Here is a 19,158-nt window from a genome sequence, read left to right on the forward strand (position 1 = left end):
TCCTTTCGCATATTGCTTATTATAGTTATGACACCAGGAAAATATTTTTAAAGGCTTGGGAGATAACATAGAATCAAAAGATACATTAATTAAGACTCTAAACCCTAGTCATTGTACTGAGCCTTAAGTACTGTGAAGCAGCAGAAAATAACCAAAACATATACCAGACTCCAGTAGAATATGGTTACATATAAGCGGGGGTGAGTTTATTGATATATAATTAGAAGAGGTATTTTACCCTATATATGTAGTAATGGAGAGCAGTATAAATACCCTGTTGGTGCTGCTGCAAATCAGGTCTCTAATAGCTCATGTAAACATTTAGTAGGCGGGAAAAAAAGGCTCTAGACTACGGATGACGTAAGAAATGAAATCTTTCATTTTATCTGGACTGGTGTGCTATTGAATCTGCTGTATCTGCCCTGTGGAATTTCCTTCTTCATTCTTAATACTCTCTATAGGTAGTAAAACCCCCTTCATAAATTCCCCGGGACTAGGACCAAGATATAGCTTTTCCTGGTCTATATTTAACTCTTGGAAATGCTGTGCACTTTACAAGAACTGTGAATATGAAGATTCCGTAGTACTCAGCCTATCAAGGAGTACCTTGAGGGTTCTGCTTTATGATGCCTCAAGGCAAAGAGGGATCATTCATTTGCCTCTCAAGTAGCCTTTGATCAGCTGCCCTTGAACCATCAAGATGCCTTTGTCTTCCCATCCAGCAGCTATTTTGTCTCACATGATAGCTGTAAACAATGTGCCTCCTCCCCAGCTCCACAGTTTACCAAGTGAGTGAGGATTATGTCAAGGGTTTGTCATTGTTTTTAGTAGTATTTAAACCAGATGTAAGAAACAGGGCCCTTGTGAGTTGGGAGAGATGGGGGAATCCTTTTGATAGAGTAGTGAGATGGAAAAAACATAGATGGGCAAATCCTGCTTTGTCCCCCTGACATCGTTTCAATTCTCTAGATTTTTAAAGAGAAAAGGAAACAGGCTTATAAAATCCTATGGCTCAGGATTGATCAAACCCCTTGTTTCTGGGAGGTCTTCTAGTGCCTACCCAGTTAGTCTTACTGCCCTGCCCTTTGTGAGCTAATTAATACATAATTTTCACTAGGAGAATTCTCATTTAAATTTTCAAGGACAGAAAAGGGGGATATAATGCCTGTTACTCTTTATCTGAAATTTATTCCTATTCCATTTCATTTTTATTTTGTAGTATTTGATTTATAATATCATAGGAATTACAGAGTTAAATATTTTGAAGTTTATACAATTGACAGTATTTTCGTACTTTTATATAGTCAGTCTCTACCTGGAACATTTTTCTCAAGACTTCTTGTCATAACTGTCAAATTTACAGATCTATTATTTGATCACCCATATACTAATAATATGGAAGATATTTGAGATTTTAAAAAGTCTTCTGAGTAACAAAGATAATAATCTTGATTTTTTTCAACTTCAATAAAACATTTACTTTGTGTTTTAAATATTTATTGGGTAATTTGTTGTATGATTTGGAAAAGCTAACCTGTATATTCTTTTATCTTCCTGTGATCGTTAACTCTTTCAAATTTTTTGAATTAGTGATCACAGTTCCCAGGGGAAAGGGTGCCAGAGGCAGCAGTTGATACTTTTTGAAGGGGTATACTTATGTCTTGAACAGTTTTAGACAAAGTCCTTATGTTAAATCAAACTAATTCTTATATATGCTAATTTTATGTTTTTATTATTACTGTGAAAAAATTCTTGAATGTAGTCACAGTTTTGTATTTCTAGGTGAATTGAAATAAATATTAAATGTAATTTTGCCAAAACCGCAGCTTCTACAGGACAGGTTTTATTTGTGCAAAAGAAAAAAAAGTCACCCTAAGACAATTTCTGTAGCAGCCTAGGAAGCACAGTAGCTGGGAGTTAAAAGATCAAATTAATTTATAATCAATGGGATGAAATATGTGCCACCCTCTCTAGTGTCTCCCAAGGACACTTAACTTGTATGAAGTGATAATAATGAAAAATCGGCAACAATTCAGACCTCAGAACAGAATAGAGTATAATGGAAAACAGTGGAGTTCCCAGTTTTGCCTTTAGAGGTTCTTACTTAATGTTGTATGTCTGTGACTTCTCTTTGGAGACGTGTCCTGCTTGCTTAGTAACTGTGTCTTTGTGCTAACTCTAGCCAATTGACAATTTCCCTTAGCAAACTCTGTCTCTGCTGAAACAATGATCTCATGAAAGCACATGTGAGGATGCTTTCAATCGATAATATGACTGAATCTGAATTATAAAGAAGATATAAATGGGAATTATTCAAAATGCAATGGGCATAAATAGGAAGGTTCAGTTAAGGACCTTAAAAAAATTCAGCTAAAATTGTCTCCATTTGCAGATGACATGATTTTATATATAGAAAACCCTAAAGACTCAACCAAAAAACTGTTAGAACTAATCAAGGAATTCAGTAAAGTTGCAGGATACAAAATTAACATATAAAAATTGGTATTTCTATACATTAACAATGAATTTTCTGAGAAAGAAAGAAATCAATCTCATTTAAATAGCATCAAAAGCAATAAAATACTTAGGAATAAATTTAAACAAGGCAGTGAAAGATCACCTCTGAAAATCACAAGATATTGATAAAAGAAATCAAAGAAGACATAAATAAATGGAAAGTTATTTTGTGTTTATGGAATGGAAAAAATAATATTGTTAAAATGTCAAAATAGTTCTGTAGATTTGATGTAATCCCTATTAAGATTCCAGTGGCATTTGTTACAGAAATAGAAAAAACATTCCTAAAATTTATATGGAATTTATAATTTATATGGAACAATTTATATGGAACCAAACAGCCAAAAATATTTTGAGAGAGAAGAACAAAGCAGAAGGCATCACACTTCCTGATTTTAAAGTATACTACTACAAGGCTATAGTCATTAAGACAGTTAGTGCCGGTATAAAAACAAATAGACCAATTGAACAGAATTGAGAGTTCAGAAGTAAACCTAAGCACAAACAGTCAACTAGAATTTGACAATGCAGCCAAGAATACCCAATTGAGAAGACAGTCTCTTCAGTAAATCATGCTGGGAAAACTGGATATTCAAAAATAAGAGAATAAAACTTGGCCACTATCTAACATTCACAAATATTAACTCAAAATGTATTAAAGACTGAAATATAAGACCTGAAACCATAAAGCTCCTAGAAGAACTCTTGGCATGGGTCTTGGTAATGCTTTATTAGATATGACACCTAAAATTTAGATATTAGATATAACACCTAAAATTTAAAATAAAATTTTAAAAAAGTGAGACTATGTCAAATTAAAAAGGTTCTACATTGCAAAAGAAACCACCAGCAAAGTGAAAAGACAACCTACACAATGGTAAAAGATATTTGCAAACTATATATCTGATAAGGGATTAATATTTAAAATATATAAAGAACTCATACAACTCAGTAGCAAAAAAATTAATAATTCAAAATAATTAAAAAAAATTCAAAAATGCCCCCAAATGGGCAAAGAATCTAATTAGACATTTCTTTACAGAATATATACAAAAGGCTAACAGATACTTGGAAAGATGCTCATAATCCCTAGTCATAAGGGAAAGGCAAAGTGAAACTACAATATCACATTTTAGAATGGTCATTATCAAAAAGACAAGAGATAACAAATGCTGGTATGGATGTGGAGAAAAGGGAACCCCTGTGCACTCTTGGTAGGATTGTAAATTGGTATAGCTACTATGGAAAACAGTATGGAGTATAGAACTACCATATGATCCAGCAATTTCACTTTTGGAATTTCCAAAGGTAATGAAACCATTAGCTTAAAAAGTTGCATCCTTATGTTCATAGAAACATTATTTATAATAGGCAGTGCATGGAAACACCTAAGTGTTCATTGATGCATGAATGGATAAAGAAGTTGTGGTATGTATACACAACTGAGTATCATTCAGCCATTTAAAAAAAAAAAAAGGAAATCCATTTGCAACAAATGGATGAACCCTAAAGGCATTATGCTGAATGAAATAAGTGAGACAAAGACAATTATTTTATGATCTCACTTACATACAGAATCTTAAAAAAAGAGATTAGATTTGTGGTTACCAGAGGTGGGGGTGGAGTGGGAGTAGGAGAAATTGGAGAAACGTCATCAAAAGGTACAAACTTCCAGTTGTAAGATAAATACACACTAAGGATATGATGTATTATATGATGGCTATAGTTAACACTGCTGTATGATAGAGAAGTTGTTAAGAGAGTAGATCATAAGAGTTCTCATCACAAGGATGATTTTTTAAATTTTCTTTTTATATCTACATGAGATAATGGGTGTTAGCCATACCTATTATAATCATTTCACAGTATATGTAAATCAAACAATATGCTGTACACCTTAAACTTATACAGTGATATATGTCAATTATTTCTCATTAACCCGGAAAAAAATCCAGCAATTATATATATCGTTGCTTGTTTTGGGTGAGGTTAGTTAGGTTATCTTTAGTGTCTTCCCTATCTATAAATTTTGTATGTGAATATTTGAGGGCTTTTTATAGGCAGTGTGTAAGCATTATTCATGTTTTATTGTTAAATTTATTTCTCACAAGATATTTATGAGGTCTGTAGTAAGCAAAATAATGGTCTCCAATGATATGCATATCCTAATCCTCAGAACCTATGAATAAACTATGCTAAATGGCTAGAGAAACTAAGGTTGTGGATGGAATTAAGGCTGCTCATCAACTGACCTTGAAACAGGAGAAGATTCTGGATTTTGTAGTGGGCCCACTGTAATCAAAGGGTCCTTTGTAAAGGGGAGAGAGAGGCACATGACTTACAGTCAGTGAGATTCAGAATGAAAAAGGCTCAACTGGCCATTTGACTTTGAAGATGGAAGGGGGACATGGGCCACAGAATTAGGGCAGCCTCTACAGGCAGGACAAGGCAAAGAAAGAGTCTCTCCTGGAGCTTCCAGCAGAAATGCAGCCCTGCTGACAACTTGATTTCAGTATAGTGAGATTTGTTTCAGACTTCTGACTTTCAGAGCTGTAAGATCATACATTTGTGTTTTAAGCTGATACATTTATAGTAATTTGTTTCGCCAGTGATACAAAATTAACATATGGTCCATTTTACAGTTAAGGGTAGTGAGGCTTGGGTTTCATACCAAGGTTTACACAGTTGTCAAGTGGTAGAGAATTTTCAAAGTATCATTCATAAGAATTTTCTCAAAAAACACGTCAGTAGCAGTACAGTTTTCTCCTACCCAGCACCCTGAAATCCCCTCCACATTTTACAAGTTGAATGATATAAATGCATTTGTTGCATTTTGCCATTTTGACCATTGAGACACTCTTAATTTAAGGGAGAGAACATAACTTGCATCTTTAAACACCCCTCTAATATTCTCTCATGAACTTTGAAATCCAGATTTACTGGCACTCCCAGTAGTGAAGCTTGAATCCCTTATACAGTTTTTTTTTTCCTTAAAACTCTCCAGTCTTCTTCTATAGTCTTTTTGATTGTGTCTCAGGATTGTTCAGAGCTTGCTAACCCAGAAGGAGTTGGTTGTTCTCAAAAGCAAAAAGTCATGCCACTTTTTATTCTGAATGAGAATTGTTATAAAACCTTACAGTTAGCAAAATCTACAGTAGTTTTACCACCTGGGTGAAATAGCATCTGAGTCTAGATACTCACATGACCTGTTATTATTAGAAGCTGATATTCTGAAGAGACAAAGGGAAGAAAAATATCTATTTTTTTTTTTTTTTTTTTTAAATAGAAGGCTGGGAGCTGTCCTTTAGCTTATAACTGGAGAAAACGCCTCCCACACTTATCATTAGGAGTTTGTTCTAGTTGGCTACCTTTGGGTTGATATGCTATGCTATTTTTTTCATGCTTAATAGGCTTATCCTTTTGAAAAGGATAAGTTGAAATATACACTTTACATTTTAACTACTGGTTTATCTGGGAGAAAGAATTTCTGTACTTTAACAAAAGGGTTTTTTTTGTTTGTTTGTTTGTTTGTGTTTGTTCCAATAACAAAAAAGTGTTTCAGGTTCCCAAGATATTTGTAAATACATCTTGCTTTTTCCAACATAGGAAAACATCGAAGGAAAAAAATGGCATTCAAGAGAAGACCAGATATAAGTTCAAGGAATTTAGAAACAAGATAGTACTCCTAAATGAATGTTTTCCTTGCCTTTTTTTTTTTTTTTTAATGATGTACATTTACAGAAAACCTGAAAAAACTGTGTCATTATTCCTAACACTTCAAGGACATTTCCTGTAATTTGAGAGACTTTCAGTTTTTTAGTAGCTAAAGATGAAAGGAGTTTCAAGATATATATTTATCTAGAAAAGTAACTATTGCTCCATTTTAAAGTTTTAAACCATTCAAATCCTAGGAGTGCAAGTAAGAAAAAGGGTAGGCCTGTCAGTGGAGGAGAGAGACAGACTTGTGTACCATACAAGAAAACAAGGTTGAAAAACAGAGGTAAAAGATGAGAATGGATAAGAAGGAATAAAAGATGGAAAGGGGGTTTGTCTCTGTGTTTATATAATCAATATTAGTCCCTGTGGAAAACGCCACTTGATTATTTTGGGAAAGAAGTATCAGAAAATTATTTTCTCAACTTTATTTTTCATTGTAAAGGTCACTTTTTTTAAAATCCAAAAGTAGAAAAGAGGAATGTTTTATTGAAAAAAAAACCAAACATTTATTATTTTTTTCTTTACTACTCATAACTATTTCAATGTACTTGCACTTTTTTGTCAGAAAATCTCGAGTGACCTTTAGAAGTTAAGTAATGGCAACTTAAACTTGAGCTCAAATCGTTTCTGGGTGTTCAGATAGGAAAAACCCTGCAGTAAGCTACGTGCATTGTAAATAAGATCTCTCCACTAGGTCACACCTCTTATTTCAGGCTATTGCTCTGTTCTAGGCAGTCTATCTCAGAAAACCTTTTGCATTAGTCCTCTGTTCCTTCAGCCACCTGGACTGGATATCCATTACCTTTGACTGAACTGATCTCTGAACTTCCTTCCAACGTATATTATGGACCAGATTCCTTTTTTATTTTTATTTTTTTAAATATGACGACTTACAAGGGAATTTGATCATGTTGACTGTCCACTCGAAAGCTGTCAAGGTTTTACTGTCTTCCAAAACTTAGATTACAATCCATTTTCTTCAATCTGGCATTTAAAATTTGTATGCTTTGGCTAAAATCTGTTTCTCATGTTCTAGACTTTACAGTTCCGTTGGTAGAACTCTCCACTATAGCTAAAACTCTTTGACTGATGTTCTTGAAACCCATCTGCAGTGCTGCTCAGGGGGACAGGAGGGCTTTCTAAGTTCAAAGCAACATTCAGATGACCACTTACCCTCAGAAATAACTATCATGAAAAAACATTTTTTCTTGAAATTTTCCATGCATATTCAGGTATGTAAATATATATGCACAGATGTGTGTATCTTTTTGATATGAAAATATATTTTATATTTTCAATACATATGGTAGGGTATTTTTATTACTCTATATTGTACCTTTATTTTTCACTTAATAATATTATGTTTTATGAAGGCCTTTTCATACCCAAATGTAGATATGTACCTTATTCATTTTTGATGAATATTATAATATATTATATTATATTTCATTGTTTGAACATACCAAAATACTACTAATGGATGTGCTATTTAATATATAGTGACTCACGTTAAAACCCACCCTTCTATTGTTGTGCCCAAATTTCGAGACCCCCCAAAGACGACCACCAGAGTCCAGAGTCAGAGCCAAATAGTAAGGGTCGTTTATTACGAGTTCGAACCCGGACCTCCGCGCACTCGTTGCCAGTGATGCTAAGAGGTCCCGAGCTCAGGATCACACCACTTTTTATATACTATTTTTGGGGAGGCAGGGACTTAGCATACATTATAGTATCTTGTAACAAATTGCCACATACCGCGGGAAAATCAAAAAGGAACTCTATAATATGACTGGCGCGCTATAGAGCGGGAAAAGGCTGGGAACAGATTATTGGTTAGGTCAAAGTGCTGTCATTCTTCAAACTGCTGAGTTGGCACCGCTAGGGTATGTGTCACCTCAGGATTGACCCGGGTCTTCCTGTCATGCCGCCGGGCGCCAGATGGTTGTTATCTCTCAGCCCAGGGCCGGATGGGGGGTCTGGGAGCAGTCACTTTGTCACGTCCAATTCCGGGTGGGGGTTACTCTGGCGTCAGATGGCTGTAAACTCTCGGCCCAGAGCCGGGTGGCGGGGGAGGGTCCAGGAGCAGCCATTCTGTCAGGTTCAATTCTGGGTGGGGGATGTGTGGTTACAGAGTGTCCATAGAAAGTCTGCTGGTATTTTTCCATCTCCTCATGGGTTAGCAAGCGAAGGTACAGAAGCAGAAATAGCAGTAATGGTTATAATTTAGGCATCTCACTATATATTCTGCTTTATGATGCTGAGGCTGGGGCTCAGCAAACCAGTTTTTCCCAGAAATCCAGCTGGCTTCCCATTAGGATCTGTCGATAACAGGTGTTAGAGGGAGATTGGAAGGCAGGAGCAAAGATAAAGGAAGTGTTTATACTTTTGTTTTCTATTTCTGGTTTGCTTCCTTGTGTAGTTTGCTTCCTTCAGCAGTGTCTTTTTCATCCAAGCAGTGGCTGTTCGTTCCAGCAGCAGCAGTTAATTTCATTTGCAGTTTTCCCAGTGTTCCCAGAAATAGCTTCATTGTACCCCCTCAACAATTCAACTCCAGCTGCTGGTGCTCTGTCCTCAGAGGTCGGAATCTCAGCTTATTTAGGACCACTGCTCTTCACTTCTAAGTTTTAGTAATTCAACCTCTTCCCTTGGCTTCATCAGCATAAATAGTGGTGGTAGATGCCTTCTGCATATTTGCTGCTTCCTTTTTGTGGCTCCAGTTCTGACTAACACTTCTTTGTATCTTTTTTTTTTTTTTCCATTGAAATTACTGGTGTGGTTTCAGTCTCCTGATAGCTGGATCCTTACTAATTTAGTGGGAATTTGTTTCGAGTTAGTTTTGATGTTAAACTCAAATAAACATTTTGAACTATGTTCTTTTTTTGCTAAGCAAGTGTATTAACAGAACTGCTAGGCCAAAGGATATGTGCATTTTAAATTTTGATAACTATTTACAAATTGTCTTCCAAAGGGGTGGCGCTGATTTCTGCTCTCACCATCAGTATATGCATGTTTCTATTTTACAATATTTATACTAATATCATGCATTATAAAACAAACATTTTGCTACTAAATTGGTTGGAAATAGTTTTAGTTGCTCTGTAAGTTTGTATTTCTTTAAGAAGGAGGATTAGAATCTTCTCATATATTTGTGGTCATATGTATTTATGAGAACAGCCTATTTATATGTCCCTTGCCCATTCATTGAATTTTATTTTTCCCTTTATTTGAAAGAAATCTTCATATATAAAAGAAATTAGCCCTTTGGCATATACTTTATAGGAATTTTTCTCAGTTTGCATTTTTTTCATGTTTATGATTTTTATGTCATATATTTTAGATTGTGTAGTTTTTGTCCTGTTATTCTTGCTTAGAATGCCATTCTTCATGCGAAGATTTAAAAATAATTCTTCCATGTTTTCTTTTATTATATAGTTTTATTTTTAATATTAAGCTTATTAAATGTTTGGTGCATCTGGAATTTATTTTTGAATAATTTTCTTTAGAATAGTGATGTATGGCTGCACCTTAATATTTTTTCCAAATGACCAGTCAACTGTTTTAACACTATTTGTTGAGTAATCTATCTTTTTCCTACTAATTTGAAATGCCAGTTTTTATTGAATGCTAAATTTTCGTATGCATTCTGGATCTATTTTTGGAAACTATGATTTACTTTTTCACTTATCTCTTTTCTGTTTATGCATTTGTGTTGAATTGTTATAATTTTTGAAACATTATGTTGTATTTCAATATCTGGTAAGATTAACCTTTACTGATTACTCTTTTTTAAAAGACTTTTTCAGGCTTTTCTTCTAAGTTCATGTTTCCGTATGACCTTTAGAAATAACTGGGCTTTTTAAAATAAATAAACGTGGGTGTGTTAGTTGGAAATGTCTTAAACTTAAAAGATTCATTTATGGAAAATTGATGTCTTTATGATACTGAATATTCCCACTCAAGAACTTGTACTTTTGTAATATTCAGCCTTCCTATTTCCAATTTTTGCACATGTCCTTTTATGCCACAGTAAAATTTATTTTTGGACATATTATCTTTTTTCTTATTATTATGAATGATGACTTTTTCTCATATTTTCTAACTATAGAAGTCATAGATACTAAATTTTTGAAAATAAATTTTAAAAAGTTTGAAACTACAATCTTACAGAAATCTTGTAAGTTTAATGTAAAGAAACTTATTTTTTCAGAGCCATTTGATACTCCATTTTCCTTAAATATTTTAGTATGTATTTCTTAAAAACAAGGAAATACTTTTATCACATAATCAGAACACATCCATCAAAATAAAAAAATTAACATAGATACAGTTACTGTAATCTAATTCCTAGACTCCTCCTATTTGAATTTAGCCAATTGTTCTGATAATGATTTTTATAGTAAAAAAATCCAATTCAAAATCTCGTGTTGCATTTCGTTTTCTTGTCTAGACTGAAGTAAGTTTCTCCATTTTCCTTGCCTTTCATGACCTTAATGCTGGGAGATTATAAACAAGGTATTTAGGAAAATATACTTCAGCTTGGTTTCTCTGATCTTTCCTCATGATTAGCATATCTTTGGCAGAACTGTCATAGAAGTGATTCTAGGTTCTTTTTCCATCTTATCAGGTGACATGTGATCTCATCAATCAGTTGATTAAGGTGATGATGTGGAGAACTCTCTGCAGTGAATTCACCTTTCCCTTTTGTAATTAAGTATTTTGTGAAGAGGTATTTTGAAAGTATAGAAATATTAAATTTTCATAAAATATTAAATAAATAAATGTAAAATTATGATTTCCTAATTTGTTCATAGGGTTTTAAAGATTTTATTTATTTATTTGAGAGAGAGAGCACAAGCAGGGAAGAGACAGAGGCAAAGCAGACTCCCTGCTGAGCAGGGAGCCTGACATGGGGCTTGATCCCAGGACTCCAGGATCATGACCTGAGCTGAAGGCAGACACTTAACCAACCCACCCACCCTTTTCCAAGCATTTTAATGAGTTATCATTATATATTTTGATGCCTGGATTGTTCAGTCTGAACACTGGAAATACCTTTATATTGGTGTAGCCATTTCCTTGCTTTCTAGCACAGTAAGATTTTTTAGGCTCATCTTGTGCTTTCCCCATCTGAGCCCTAGAACCAGCTCTCTTGAGTTTACTTTTCTACAGTTTTTCCTGCTTTATAAGCCCATTAATTTTTGATTTTCTATTTTCTCCCTTGAATTTCTCTTGTTTTAACTTTCTTTTCCTAAGTTTTTTATTCAAAATGCTTAATTCTTTTTGTTTTATTTTTCTCTCTTTTCTCGTAATATAAATATTTTGGGGAATACATTTTCTATAGAGAAAGACTAATTATATTCCTTAGGTTTATGAAAATATTCACTATTTTTACCTGCTTGATATTTTATAGTTTCAGGTGTGATAATACTCTTTAAGAATAAATTTGATATATGTTTAATATAGCTTGTTAATTATGTAATTTATATTTCTATCCCCAGTGATTTAATAACTTGTTTTGTAGGTAAGAAGGAAAGAAGGTTACTGTGGAGGTTATCCTGTCTCCATTTATTCCTGAAATTTTTGCTTTATGAATTTTAAGGCCATACAATTTGGGACACAAAAATATTTAATGGATTCCATACCTAAATGTATACTTCTTGAGTTATCGACTTTAGACAATGAACATTCACAACCTAATATAAAATGAGAAAAATTTCCCTCTTCACAGCATGCTTTGATTAGTAAGAATATTATTGTCTAAGTCTTTGACTAGTTGCATTCATACCTTCAAATATTATTATTAAGGTCCCATTATTTTAAAATATTCTTTAAATTTTAAATATTAATTATTTACTATGTGAATTATTTACTATGTGAATATAAAAATATATTTTATGCTTTCACTTCTCTGCTGAAACTTCCAAGTTGTTACTCATTACTATTTATACCCTTTTTAATAGCATCTATGAAGAATTTATTATTTGTGTTAAGGCTTACAGAATTTACCTACCCCTTACTATATGGTGTCCGTACTATTTAACCTTCAGTTGTATGTTTATCAAATTGTATTTTTCAAAGAGATTTTATGGTATTTTATATTCTCTGAGGTCTTATATTTGTTTATTACCTTTATAGTTATTGGAGAATAAAACTCATGATATATCCCTCCACCCCCATTTGTCTTACTATTTGCCAAGACTTTGCTATAGAGAAGACTAAGACCACACTGAGTTTTGGCTGGGTGCTAATAAAATAATTGTTTATCTTCAAAACATAGTAACATTTAATTATTCACCCACTCCAGAATATCTGGTCTCTTTGTAAATTATGTATTATGCCTTCTCTTTCCCTTTCTGGATTATGGTATTAAATTCTTCATATTCAAGTCTTTGTATGAGAAGAGTGTTCTTATGTGTTTGAGCACTTTTTCCCTATACCATTATTTCTGTTTCTTATTCAGGAAAAGTTTTCATATGTAATATCAGTTTCATTTATTATTTTCTCTTTTTCTTTTCTCTATTTGAATGTGTTAGCCTTTATGTTCTGATTATATTAAATATTGTCATTTTTGCTATTTCTAACATAAATTTTGTCATAATGTTATCTTTCTCTTTTTCCTGAATTTAGCCTGTTTGTAATATCTTTCTATTGTCTTAACTATATTTAATGTCATGTAGCTCTTTGTTTTTCTTTTATAAGAGGTGTGTGTGTGTGTGTGTGTGTAATTGTGAGAGCTTTCTTCCCACTTCCACTGTTTCTTCTGATGCATATTATTTGACTTTTATTTGGAAAATTAATTGTTTCACATTATTCTTCACACCTTCCCTTAGGGTATGTTTTGCCTTGGTACCCAGATTATTGAATGGTGGTTATTGTTTGAAGATAGGTAACTTGCTTGAAAAAAGATAGCAGTAGTACAGCAGACAGAATGAGTTTTCTTGTGTGTTAACGTTGAATGCTTTCTCTTTAACTTTGAATACTTTCTTATCAACTCTGTTCTGTACTCTTCCTTAAATGATATATTGCTAATTAGTACTGTCATAATTTATATTCCAAAGGTTTCTTGATAGTGACTTGACATCTATTTTTGAACATAGTTGACACATAATATTAAATTAGTTTTGGGTGTATGACTTAGGGATTTGACAAGTTTATACATTATGATGTGCTCACCACAAGTGTAGCTACCATCTGTCCCGGTACATCGCTATTACAATACCATTGACTGTATTTCTTATGCTGTTTCTTTGGCCTCTCTTTCTCTTCACTGACTGAGACAAGCTGCTTCTTTGTTGTTTGGCACTTAACATTTGTCATTCTACCACTACAACAACCTGATTCTTAAAAAATATGGTTATTTGTGGAATCCTTGCTCAGCTCTACATTCCATATATGTCATAGGCTTCAGATTCCCGTTAGTCTGTCTAAGTCTCAAGAACTTCCCATTTCAAGTAAGATTTCATTAGTTATATTCTTTAGGTTTATACAACCTTCCCCTAAAGAACTCTGCTTATTTTCTCAAGCGAGATAAACTTTTGTACCTCTTAAAATTTATTGAAACTACACTATTTAGCTGATATTTTTCAGTTTGTAGTTTGGAAATATGGTAAATACTTAGTATTTTTTCCTTTTTCAAGTTTTTATTTAAATTCCAGTTAGTTAATATACAATGTAACATTGGTTTCAGCTGTATAATTGAGTGATTCGTCACTTATATCTAACACCCAGTGCTCATCATCAGTGCCCTTCTTTTTTTTTTTTTTTTAAGATTTTATTTATTTTTTTGACAGAGATACAAGCAGGCAGAGAGAGAGAGAGAAGAGGAAGCAGGGCCCCTGCTGAGCAGAGAGCCCAACGCGGGGCTCCATCCCAGGACCCTGGGATCATGACCCAAGCTGAAGGCAGAGGCTTTAACCCACTGAGCCACCCAGGCACCCCCATCAGTGCCTTTCTTAAGACCCATCACCCATAAACCCCATTCCCCCACTCACCTCCTTTCCAGCAACCCACAGTTTGTTCTCTATAGGTTAGAGTCTCATAAATACTCAGTTTTAATGAAGACCAAAATTACTTCCTCTTTTCACACTTTGTTATTTAGTGGGCACTTTGCCATGGTGATATTTTTAATGCCCCAAACGACATTGATGTGATCTTCAACCTTCTGTAGGAGAGAGGTAATATGATTAAAATTTGATAACCTGCGAGGGGCAGGAAGTGTGTTGTGTGTGTGTGTGAGAGAGAGAGAGAGAGAGAGAAATTTTAAGTAAAGTTTCTGTTATCTTGAAATTGATTTTCAAGGATGATGTTCATGTGAGTATTAGTGGAGTACAGGTTAGAGTTTTGTGCTGGAGAGATTGATTCAAGGACCATAAGTGTATGTAAAATAAGTGCAGGTAAGATCATGGAGGAAGAGGATCTAAGCTGAAAAGACAGAGGGATCGAGAATGGATTCATGGACAAGGGAAATGAGCCAGGACAGCAGTCTAGTGAGGAAGAAGCAAGCAGGGAGAGAATAGTGTCACAGAAGCCTAGTAGGGAGGCTTCACCAGGGCCAGATGTCACACAGAATTTAGTGTAAGGAAGACTGAAAAGGTTTTTGGACTTGAAACTCTAGGATTTCCTATATTCTTAATGAAACAAATTTTAATGAATAATGAAAGTGGAAGATAAATTATAGTGAGTGGAGAAGTGAATTTGAGTTGAAGAAGTAAAGATGAATGTAGATTACTTTTCCAAAGTTGTTGGATATAAAGGGAAGTTATTTTGATAATTTGTTGCATAATATTCCCCTCTTCTCTTCCTTTCTCAGGTAATATATGTATATTTTAACATCATAGCCTACTTATACAAGGGACAGGAACAACATAAACCTACTTGTGTAATTGTCTATGTTGTACATCAGCTTTTAGTTATAGAAGTCCTTGATTAGGCTGTATTCCTTTGCCTCTTGAAGGTTTATTTCATTGACATTTTTCAGGTCTCTTATGTTCATTCAGTGTTATTTTGAAGGAGAATTTACTTGGGTATTTTAGAAAACAAAATTAGTTGAAGGGAAACAAAGACACTATTTTTTTTTTTTTAAAGATTATTTGTTTGAGAGAAAGAGAGCACTCAGGGAGAGGGGTAAAGGGAGAGCGAGAAACTTAAGCAGACTCTGTGGTGAGAATGGAGCCTGGTGTAGGGCTCAATCTCACGATCCTGAGATCAAGACCGGATCTGAAACAAGAGTTAGATGCTTAACCAACTGTGCCACCTACATGCCCTGAAACAAATGCAATATTAATCATCAAAGTAGGAATGTTTAATTCTCTACTATTATACAAATCTAGACTTACTTAAAAGCATTGAACTGGATCACTTATCCACGTATATAGAAAGAATTAGTCATGCTTATAGTGTCTAATGGATCATTTATTTTTTCTGTGTTCTATACTTCAGTCCTATGTTAGATTTCACCACCTGCTTATTTGTAGAAGTACTGCTATTCTTACCATAAAAAAATTATTGATAACGTTTCTGTTGCTATTGCTGCTGAACCGTTTCTTTGTGCTCTGAATTTTGCATTAAACAAAGTTATCAGTGTATTAGTTACTAGAGTGTAACTTCCAAGTACTTTTGAAGAGGTCTCAGCTTTCTGTTTTCCAGATAACCATACCCTGACAATTCCACATGGTCACTGTCACATTTTCTCTTTGGCTGTGCTGTCCATCTCTTTTATGTTACCCAGTAGCCACTCCAATAATCCTAATTTCCCAGTAAATAGTAGTTTTGCATTTATACTTATTCTTAGCTTTTAAACCCCCCCTTTTTTTTAAAAGATTTTATTTATTTATTTGTCATAGAGAGAGAAGCGAGAGCAAGCACAGGCAGACAGAGTGGCAGGCAGAGGCAGAGGGAGAAGCAGGCTCCCCGCCAAGCAAGGAGCCCGATGTGGGACTCGATCCCAGGACGCTGGGATCATGACCTGAGCCGAAGGCAGCCGCTTAACCAACTGAGCCACCCAGGCGTCCCGCTTTTAAACCCTTTTAAAGGAAAGTTTATTGGAGAAAAATAGTTTAATTTTATTTTAACACTCACAAGACCCATTTTAAAAAATTTATATAACCCCCACAAAAAACATACATAATTGATTCTATTGCACAAATATAAAAATACATATCTACCTCTGGACAGACATTAATGCATATAAACAAAAGATCACCAATGTATCACTCAGGTAAAACATTGGATTTTAGTTTCTTTATTTCAGTAATATACAGTGAGCACTCTATCTGTAAAGAAAATTGTTTTTTTAATTGTGCCATGAATTTCTTGTTCTTTGTCTCTAGTTTAGGATTACTTTTTAACCATCCTTTTGTATCAGCTTCTAATCTTCTTTCAAACAAACTGTGGTCAATAATCTGTGATTTCCCATCAAAGGGTTAAGCCCCCTCTGCTTCTGTCAAAAGCCCAGCTAAAATATATTCATGAGGGAAAACAAGATTAGAAAACAAATGTAAACGTAGTCCCTCTGAAACTCCTTAAGCTTTATCCTGGTATTAAATTTGATCACCAGAAAAGCTCAACTTCCAGTCTCTACAAAGTTACAATTTCATGTTGGAATCTATTGAGTTTTTATTTTTAATGAAACTGCTTCAAAGACAAGATTCATTATATTATTCAACACCCTGTATGTAAAGTTCCTTGTCACAAATACCTCCTGAAATGAGAATCAGCAAAGAAATTTTTTGGTGAATTGTAAGATGTCCTTCTAGGCTGTGCATACTTAGTATACAGGCTATTCTGGTTTTGAGTTTACTTGGCTGTGCCAATTTTAGGGCAAAGCCTTTACCATCAAGTGCTATAGCTTTTTACAGGCAAGTTGATGTCTCAATTTTTCTGTTCTCTGCTAGCAATTCTTGGTCTTATAATATCCATCCTGTGATTTCTTTTTTGTAAGCTGTTTTAACTGAAGGATGAAGATATTTACTTTTTAAAATCCCCCCTTGAAGCCAGAATTTCTCAAACCTTGAACTTTTTTTTTGGAAATATCTGTGGCAACCATCCCCTTTTCCTGTCCATACCAGACATCAGGGCTATTTCTGATTCTATTTTTAAACTGGGTTGGGAAATTGTACTAAACTAATATTTCATAGAAGTCTTTTCTTAACCCATAATCTAAAAATCTACCATGATTAGGATTTTATACAGTATCCTGTATTAGAAATATAAGTATACTTAAAAGTATTTTTGATAAAATGTAGCTATAACTTGGATTAATTAAAATAATTATTCCATATGTTGCTAAAATGCTATTAGGTAAGTTTCTGATTCTTAAGCCTTAACTAAGTAATATAGTAAGAAAATACCTAAATCATGTAATTAGTATTTTCAAGTTTATTAAATGGTTATGGTTTATGTGGGTAGCAACTAGTTTTCTGTTTAAATTTATTTTATTCCAGTTTCATTTTTAAAAAGTATATGTTATTGGTTATTAATTTTAGATCACAGAAGGCTTAAACAAAATGCCAAATTTTGTAATTCAATAATTTGAAATTAAAAATTGATAAGTTGGACATGTCAAATTCTACTGGGATGTGGTCAGTCAGTACATTTTAAAAAGTTTAGAAGTGTGTTAAGCTGCTGATTTTCTCAATACTTTTTCACTAAGGGAAGGAATAATGTGCATGTTGGTATTACTGTTTTCTGTTTTACAACATTTCTAACAGCATGCATTCTCCTGGAGAAAGAGGAGGACCTGTGATGTGAGTGATGGTCATTGTAATGATGCTTATCACATTCAGTACTCCATCTTCCTTTTCATCTCCTTTGAAGGATGTCAGTTCTTTCTGGCACTGAAGGAGAATTGCAATTATTTTGCTTCTTGGCTATGACCTTGGCTATCTTCCTGCTCTTAAGGGATATTGTGTGATTTGCTTACACATTAACTTCAGATGGAATTGCAAACTGAACCCAGAAATTGGAAGGTGCTTTGAAGAGGGGCTAGTGAAAAATGGGGGCCTGAATGGATGAAATAAAACTTTGTAGTATTCCAGAGAGAGAGAGAGAGAGAGAGACAGAGACAGAGAGACAGGAACCTCAAGAACACTCTTTGAATTGTCATGGTATTGTCAATTCACATTCTAAAGGTACAGGATGGGGATTCTAAAAGGCTTTCTCCCAGAGAAACCTATAAACTCCTATAAACTCCCAACAAACAAATGTCAGACCAGATTTGACATCAATGAAAAACATTACATTCTTTGTGTTATTTAATCACCTTATTCAATTCTGCTTTTATATCAAGGACTGATAATACTTCACTTCCATGGTCACTGAATTCTTTTACTATAATGAATGTTTGGAATTAAATTCTATTTATAATCTTGGTTAATAAGATTATAGAAAATTACTCCGATTTCTAATTGATTTTTTTCAGGGTTGAAAATGTCTAAGTACATTGATTATGGCCAGTTGAATGCATTGTGCCACATAAGGGGACTGCAATCCAGGTAAGTTATTCATGTGTGGTTTCTTTTTCTTTCATTCAAATGAATATGAACATGTCTGTTTTATGTATTAAAGTATAGTTTTATGAATTTAAAGTATAAACTATAGTAAACTATTGTTGACTCCATATGTACTTAATTTACCACATAGATAAAAAAATTTGAAAAACTGGAGGTTATTTCTCCAGGTTAAAGGGGCAGAAGATGTGTTATATTTTGAGGAAACAATTGAGTGTGAAGCAATTCATGCCTGTAAAGAAAGGACAGTTAATTCATGTCCTTTCTAAGACTTAAAATTTTAGTCATAAAGGGTGAAAGCTTTAAATGGTTGAAAACACAAATCCGGAATGAAATAAGTACTTTAGCTGTGCATGGGAGATACCTGGTTGAAAGATGGAGCCAAAGAATTAGGAAATACTAGGGCTTAAAGCTCAGG

General features: G+C 33.9%; 1 protein-coding gene across 1 annotated transcript in view; it reads left to right on the forward strand.

The window, feature by feature from the left end:
- Positions 1–700: 700 nt before the first annotated feature.
- The window catches only part of CNBD1 (cyclic nucleotide binding domain containing 1), a 327,798-nt gene continuing 309,340 nt past the window's right edge, over positions 701–19,158 (forward strand). The window contains exons 1-2 of the mRNA XM_059395519.1: positions 701–788; positions 18,653–18,725. Coding sequence (XP_059251502.1) covers positions 701–788; positions 18,653–18,725 — 161 coding nt within the window. The remainder of the gene's footprint in view (positions 789–18,652; positions 18,726–19,158) is intronic.

Source organism: Mustela nigripes, chromosome 3 (assembly GCF_022355385.1).
Source record: "Mustela nigripes isolate SB6536 chromosome 3, MUSNIG.SB6536, whole genome shotgun sequence".
NCBI classification, from domain to species: Eukaryota; Metazoa; Chordata; class Mammalia; order Carnivora; family Mustelidae; genus Mustela; species Mustela nigripes.